The 7,689-nt window shown below is 37.8% G+C and overlaps 1 protein-coding gene across 1 annotated transcript; it reads right to left on the reverse strand.

Annotated features, from left to right (window-relative positions):
* Positions 1–534: 534 nt before the first annotated feature.
* Positions 535–6,095, reverse strand: LOC121644975 (protein-lysine 6-oxidase-like). The gene is made up of 9 exons (XM_041993246.1): positions 6,020–6,095; positions 5,346–5,384; positions 4,208–5,026; positions 3,155–3,263; positions 2,575–2,712; positions 2,193–2,349; positions 1,333–1,428; positions 1,111–1,226; positions 535–723 (listed from the first exon to the last, which is right to left on the reverse strand). Exons 1-9 carry the CDS (start codon positions 6,093–6,095, stop codon positions 717–719), a joined length of 1,557 nt encoding a protein of 518 aa, XP_041849180.1. The 3' UTR covers positions 535–716.
* Positions 6,096–7,689: the final 1,594 nt, after the last annotated feature.

Consider the following 7,689-nt stretch of genomic DNA (forward strand, 5'->3'; position numbering starts at 1 on the left):
TTTTGTTTCACAATTCATGCAGCTGCTTTAACGGACACTAAAGGCTGCAAATTATTTGAATGTAATTAATAGGTTGTTATTTCATGCATGCATGAACAAACATCCCACAGGGTGTATTTTGAGAGGAAGAATGTCTTATATTGATAATCTGGTTGGAAAGCACTAAATCTTTTACTGATGATGGGTTCAGACTCAACAATATGATCCCCCATCAAGATGTATGCTGATGCAACTAAAAAATATTTCATGGCAGCTGAATACTTTACCCTATATAAACCACACTGTAGTAGATATATTTAGCCAAAATGCTTTTTGCTTAATGCTTTCATGAGATTAAGTTGACAACAACAAAAATATAGAATATCTTATCCTTTAAATAAAACTGTAATAACAAATGGTGAGCACATTACAGGTACACGGAACAGGAATAAGGGAATATTCCACACATTTTAAGCAATTAACACCAAGCAACAAGCAACAACAGTGACAATATTCATATTTGCTAATAATTTGTAATTTAACATGGCACAGAAATACATAATTAGTTACTAGTTTCATTTACAGGATTGTTTTACACTGATTTTGTATTCACTACCAATGAATTTGACTTGAACCTTAACTGCAGGAAATACACTTGTAATGCAAACTTTACCTGCTGCACTTTTTGTTAGTGTTTTGATATTCAGTGCAGTTGGAGATACAGGGAAATGAAGATTTCAACCCCTAAAAGAAAAAATAAAAAGGCATAAACACACTCTAATACAACATTTACATAAATATACACTTCAAACTGTATAAATAAGATGTTATTACACTAAATTTCCTTTACTTTTTCACATTTTATTGTTACCAAAGAACAAATAGTTGTTTTAGGAGCTAAAATAGTCCTGTTTCAGCTGTTTGATATGCATTTTTTACTTTTTTATTCTTTTTTTTTTTACAAAACTACTGACTTTTCCCATGGTATATGTAACTGAAGAATTACTGTAAAAGTATTTAATTTTCATTTTTTATTAATAAAATGTAGATTATATTTACATCAGTAAGTACTACCACACACTTAAAATGAAAATTAAGTAGATGCATAGTTAATTTTGTTTAGAAACTCACCTTGTTATTCGACAGTTGCGTGTCTGAACATAAATTCCTGTGTAAATTATATCACATCTCACAATATTGTTGGTAAAGTCTGACTCCAGGACGTGGAAATTAGGATTGACTGTAACCTGAAAAAAACAAATACAAATTCTTAGCAGCTCTGAGGGCAGGTTTTTGTTTCTGGGTTGTAAACAAAACTGAGCAGGTAAACAGAAATTATTTAGCTCATGTTACCTTCAAGATGTAGTTTCCTGGAGGCACATTAGTGATGTCAATCCACTGACAGTCTATGTTGGCAGCATAGGTGTCATGACACCCTGGGCTCAGTCCCTGAAATCACATCCCAACCCACACAGTGCTCTTTTAAATGATGACTCACGATGTTTGACGAATGTGGACCCCAGTAAGAGTAGTTACCACCTTAGTGGCTAATTGGGATCCGAATAACAAATAAACCTATGACTATTTTCTTCCAAGTACAACAAAATAAAGCAGATTTGATTTTAAGTTATACAAACAGTTGTTGGATACAGAGTTTCATATGAAACCAACACTAAGTAGCACAAAGCCTGAATCAAAGAGCCTAGACAGCAGATACAATAAATAGTGACACGTCCTCAGGATTTGTTTTTCTTTTTTAGCCAGAGTTTAAGCTACAGCAACATTTCTAGAAAGTGGATCTAGAGGACATTAAAGTTTCTGTGCAGCACGGAGCAGACTAAAGGTCACCTTCGTTTTTATTTATTTATTTTTGTTTAAACACATATATTTATATACCTAATTAAACACCTAATCATTTCAAAGAAGGGTTGGTGTGTCTTTTGGCTGGTGCTGTAATGATAGCCAGACAATATCATTTGTGGGATTATAGTGACCAACAAGACCACTTAAATCCTGTAGCTATGTCTGAAAAAATATCTGAAGCAGAGTAAAGTCTGGTCTGCTGAATCCAAGAAGAAAACAAACAAAAACTTGAGGATTATTAATTTTTTTTTTTAGTTGGCATGAATCAGCAGGGAAATACCATCCAGAATCTGATGAAACATATTTAGAAAGACCAGTACAGTAACACACAACACATTTCTGTGTATCACCTGTGTATGGGATGTACAAGCGTAGCGCCGCCTGAATCCAGGGTCACAGCCCGTATCCTCTAGACAGAAACTTGCCTTGTGTCCCTCAGCAACTTTACGTCCCGTAATGGTGTCCAGCAGGTCGTAGTTACTGAAGGCATCCATACTGTGGTAGTGCCTAACAGTATAAAATATATTGAATAGAACAGAATAAAACTTTATTTTTTCTTGTTGCTGAGTTCAACGGTGCTTTTAGGGCCATAACTTTATTGTTAAAGCAGAATTTTCAGGGTCTGGAGGTAATGTCTTCTCTTGTCAAATCTGAGTACACTGGTCCCCAAAACAAGATAAAGAATTATGTGAATTTTGTATTGTCAATTTTAGACTAAGTAAACTCACTCACTGGTGACAGCTGTGCCAGTCCCACTGATATCTGGGCTTGAAAGGAAGGAAGTCAGCGGTTCCTTGGTTCTTCACCTTCTGTGGAAATCGCAGCAGGATTCTGAAGTCGATGTCTCGCACAGTGGGTGCATAAGCCGACCTTGGATGGATCACAGGGGAAACAAGGATAAGCTGCATTGGAAAGTGCCATTGGCACAGCTCCCGAGTCAAGTTTTCGTAAAAGTAACAGAGCGTAAATGGTTTGTTCCACTGAGCTTAATGCTTTTGGGAAAAACCAACCCAGAACATTTATGTCTTGGCAGGACATTATGTTGGCGAATCACTGCTCTAGGGTAAGATCAAACAGTTTTTGTAACTCAATCAACCAAATGGTTATCCTAACACTTTGACAGCTGCTACTTGATTGAATGCAATCCTAAAACAACTTAAAGGTGAAAGCAACTAAAATTAATTTCCAATGAGGAACTGCAAAGAAAGTACTTCTCTGTGAGTCTCTATAAATACTACTGTGTCTACATCACAGTCTTCTCGCTACCATGTGCATACTAAACAATTGAATCACTTTTGGCACCACAGATTACCTGGCCAGACAGTTCTCCTCAGCCGCACAGCGGAGCGCATACATTTGCATGCGCTGGATATAAGCACCTGCCTGGATGGCATATGGGTCTGGCACAAGGTCTGGTAGTCCTGGAGGAGGGGATTAAAGAGACAATCTAGGTTTTTTGGTCCTAGTTGGTGTCAGTTTATTCATGCTGAGAACAATTTATTGTAGTTAACATTGTCAAAGCTTTTTGAAGCTCAGCCTTCTCTTTTAGTAGCTCTGAAATCTGTCAAAGAATGACAGAATCAGCTGACTTTCAGTAAAACATATTCATGGTTTTATTTTATTATATGCATCCACTGGTTCACCGAGTTTATCTAAAAATATTTAAATCTTTCCCTAACTTTGGGTATGTAAGAAAAAAAATAGAAAAAAAGAAAAGAAGAAGAAGAAACAAATCAAAACAAAAAACAAACAACAACAACAAAAAGGGGTACATTTTCATGGCTCTTATTACATGTGAAACATCAGACTGCTGTAAAGTTTGCTTTGAATGAATGAATGAATGAATGAATGAATGAATGTCGTTGTTATTAAGGTCATGAAAGAATCCTTTAAATATAAAAAACAAATCATAGTTTTTTTATATTTAAATTAAACTTTTCTACAGATAATGCAGCTCTCTGTCTCACCTTGTAGTGACTTTGTTTCTACAGAAGCCCAGAGGGACAAACCAAATATCTACTCTGGAGAGCAACTTAAGTATTTTAGTTAACACCTCCATCCTTAGTACAAGGGGTGTCTAATTGGTTAAAATATGCAAGTTCATCACTAGAAGTCCCCCGATTCTATCCTGTTCCTTTTAGATATTCAGCTCAATCTGAAAAATTTGAGCTTGTATCCATTAAAAAGATTAATCATTTAAAGAATCAGGAATCACAGTCACGTACGACAATATTAAGGTGGTATGAGTGTTAATATGGGCACTCCACGACTGTTTTATGGCAGATTTGAAACACTGTGATTTGAAACATCAGCTTCTTTCATTTGGTTACACTGGTTTAAAAGTATAGGCCTGCACGTGACTTACCATTTTGGAAATATCTTGTTCCATACCCTGTGCCAGGCAGACGGTGCGGGCGGGCCACTTGCCTGCTTCTTGTGGGATGCATGTTGTAAAAAACCGAGTTCCTGTGGTTTTTTAATGGGTTTCGAGGGTCGTCGTTAACCATGCCATCTCCATCAACGGTGGCCTCGTTTGAAGCATCCACGCTTGCTGTAGGAAACGTAGCTGGATTATCCGACTCAGTTTCCAGACCCGAGGGATGAGCCGTGATAGACTGATCCGTATGCGCAGGTTGCCTGGAGACCGGCAACGCTTCTGGAACAGTGCGCATTTGCTGGTTTTGCACACCAGGGACTGGATCCCCTCCTCTGGTGTACAGCGCAGTATTATCCACACCTTCTCTCCTGCTTATAAAGCCTGGTGAACTCCCCGGTGAAGAGGCATTGATGTATTCAGCATCAAAGCGCTGCGCACCTGGATAGCCCATAACTCCTGTGCCATAAGGGCTTTCAGGCCGCTGTCTGGCACCTGACAACGGACCATTAATAACGGATACATATTGTCCAATATTTTGTCCAAGTGCAGAAGATCGTTGCTCTACTCGTTGATCAGTTCTTAAGTGGCTGGACTCGGCCTCTCTGGCTCTTCCAAGCGCCCCCGGCATATGACTAATGGTGCCATCCTTCCTACTGCTCACCTTCGACTGGCTTCTGGACTGAATCGGGGCCTGATACTCTGATCCAGTGCTCAATAAATTGTAAACTTGCCCGTTGTTCTCCCACTGAATGCGATGCCGCCAGGGGCCAGTTGTGCGCTGCTGCCCCCAAATGAGGGGAAATAATCCTTGAAAAAAGTACAAAAGTACAAGTAACAGTTTTGCCATGACAACAAACCTGAAAAGTAATTTTAAAAAATCCTTGCGTTTCGTCAATAACTAACACCTAAATTACGCGGTCAAACGCGGATGCTCTATGGGGAGCAGATGGAAATCAAGGATGCGCTCTCAGTTCCAACACACAAGGGCATGCCACTTCTCAGGAGGGCTGGCAGCTGGAAGGGAGAGGAGGGCTGAAACTGTCTTTTTTCTGTTCATTTATCGAATTCAACCCAGTTACTTTGGTAAAGTCAAACTTCTAGAAAGAACATTTAACCCGTCCCTTGCCGTGGTTATCCGTTACACAGGGGGCGTTTGCTGAGTAAACTTTACACACGAGTGTAAACTGAAGTCATTCACCATTCAGTCTTAATATGCTCAAAAGAAAAAATGTGGTTATTTGTGCAATAGTAAACATAATTTAATCCACACTAATAGTAAAAACGACTGCAAAAATAGCCTATTGTCCTTAATTAAAAAAATAAAAAAAAAAAGATATTTATTTAAATTTAAAGGTATTTAACGCCCACACACTGTAAATTTGAAATGTCAGCGGGTAATTCTGACCAAATATCCCGACTTAGGGCAAGAACTCGGAAAAGGTGCATTGCATGGTTTCACACAGTTAGAGAAGTTCACCACAGGGCGGCACTCTGAATCCACAAGCGCCGCACCTACAAACTCCGTTTCTCTTTTTTTCTTTCACAAAGGTTTATCATTTATCACTCCTAAATTAACGTACGAGCCTTGTTGTTAACCTCATCTATTGTGTATTTTAATTTCAGCCCAGCATTAGACAGTGAAGCTTGATGGTTGGACGACTAAGCCTGCATACTCTTTATTTTGTAAAAAAAAAAAAAAAAAAAAAAATGTCACAGTTACTTTTTATTTCACTGTAGCCAAAATAAACCAATTATGCAAAAACACTGATCCTCAGAAAGAAATGAAGAAAAGTGACATACAGTAGTCAGTATTAATAATAAACTTAACATTCTGCAACAGCAACAGAAAGAAAGAAAAAATGGACAAAAAGAACATGTAAAAGAAAAACTCCCTGAACTCAAGGTAAAAGAGTTTTGCCAGCTCACTGATCACTGTTTGGAAGTGCATACAGTTATTTTCAATACACAGTCATCTGTTTTTAGTGCAACACTACTTGAGAGCTTCATTCAGTATTGTTTTATTTGTTTATTTATTTATTTTTTAGCAGGAGTGTTGAGCCACTCAGCGTTTTTTATCACCTGCCAGATGTCATTTTGTCTGTTTCATCTGCCAAATAGGGCATTGAGATGGTGAGCTGTTTTATTCTTAGCCAAAGAAACCAAAACCCAGCACCGCCCTGCCTGCTGTCTGCGACGGTCCTGATTTATAAGAGGCACAGATCTTCAGCACTGGTTTGGCACAAGACTACCAAGCAGGACATGTAAGCCACAAAATATAGCCAGTAAGTATTGAAGTTGAATTGAGTCTTTATTGTGTATCTTACCTGAAAGTAAACAAATCACAACAAATGTTGCCACAAAAAATAGTTTTTATTGTAACTTAGGAGTGCTTGGAAATAAAACAAAGTTTATTTTGGTGGTACACCTACAGCAGAAGCAGCAAATCATTCCCTGAGTGAAAAACTAATTCTGTTACGCTTTGAATATATCTTATTCCATGAATCTAGGTATCCAGGGCTGCTCACAGCTTTGCTTCTTGTGAGATTTAACGAAGATGATGGTCTTAAAATGGTTTTACTACAAGAAACTTCCCCTACTTGGAATATACCTGTTGTCTTCCCCTGAAGCCTCACACTGCATCTCTGAAGAATAAAATGATAGATCCAGAGGGTTTACCACAGATCTTGGGGAGGCAACACAGGTGAGATGCTGGAAAACTGTGTGGAAAAAGAAATGAACGTTATTAAACTCTGCTGTTGCGTGGATATTTTGTATAAATCATTCTTTTTTCATAGTTTAAATTGAATAAAAAAATAATAAAAAATGTTTAGTGCTTACAGGTCTGCAGATCATCGGGTTTCTAGTGGTGCACATCTTGTTTATTTCTGACTAACCTTTGCCGGAATCAGCCTCGGCAGCTCTGCTCATGTTTCAACTTTGAGCAACATGCACCTGAGTCCATCTTCACGTTTTCATTTATCAACACGTGACTAAATTAGTGTTGAGAGCTTTTGATGTGTTATCTATTGAAAACCTTTTACAAGGACTTCCATAAAAAATCGCCTCTGCTATCAATGTCACAGTTAAGAGTCATTGTCTGAGAGCTTATCTTGATTACATAGCAGGACAAAGTAAAACATGCACTGGAGTACCTGGTTCGAAAAAGTTTGGAGGCACTGTGCTGAATAAACTTTTAGCTAAAGTTAGCTGTTAGCTTTCTGATCCATATCATGTAACATAGGTTACATAACAAAACAATACACTCATCTATATCAGAGCTGATATCACTTAACTTTTTCAGCTGCAGCACTGAATTCAATACATTTACAAGTTTTAATATTTATTTATTGGCAACTATGTAGTAAGTAATTTAAGTGATAGAGGGACTGTGAGGGGCTTTTGTTTGTCTGTTTTAGATTTTTATTGTTTCATTTGAAATTAAAACAGAATAATGCAATAAAAGTCATCAG

Source organism: Melanotaenia boesemani, chromosome 8, assembly GCF_017639745.1.
Source record: "Melanotaenia boesemani isolate fMelBoe1 chromosome 8, fMelBoe1.pri, whole genome shotgun sequence".
Lineage (NCBI taxonomy): Eukaryota > Metazoa > Chordata > Actinopteri > Atheriniformes > Melanotaeniidae > Melanotaenia > Melanotaenia boesemani.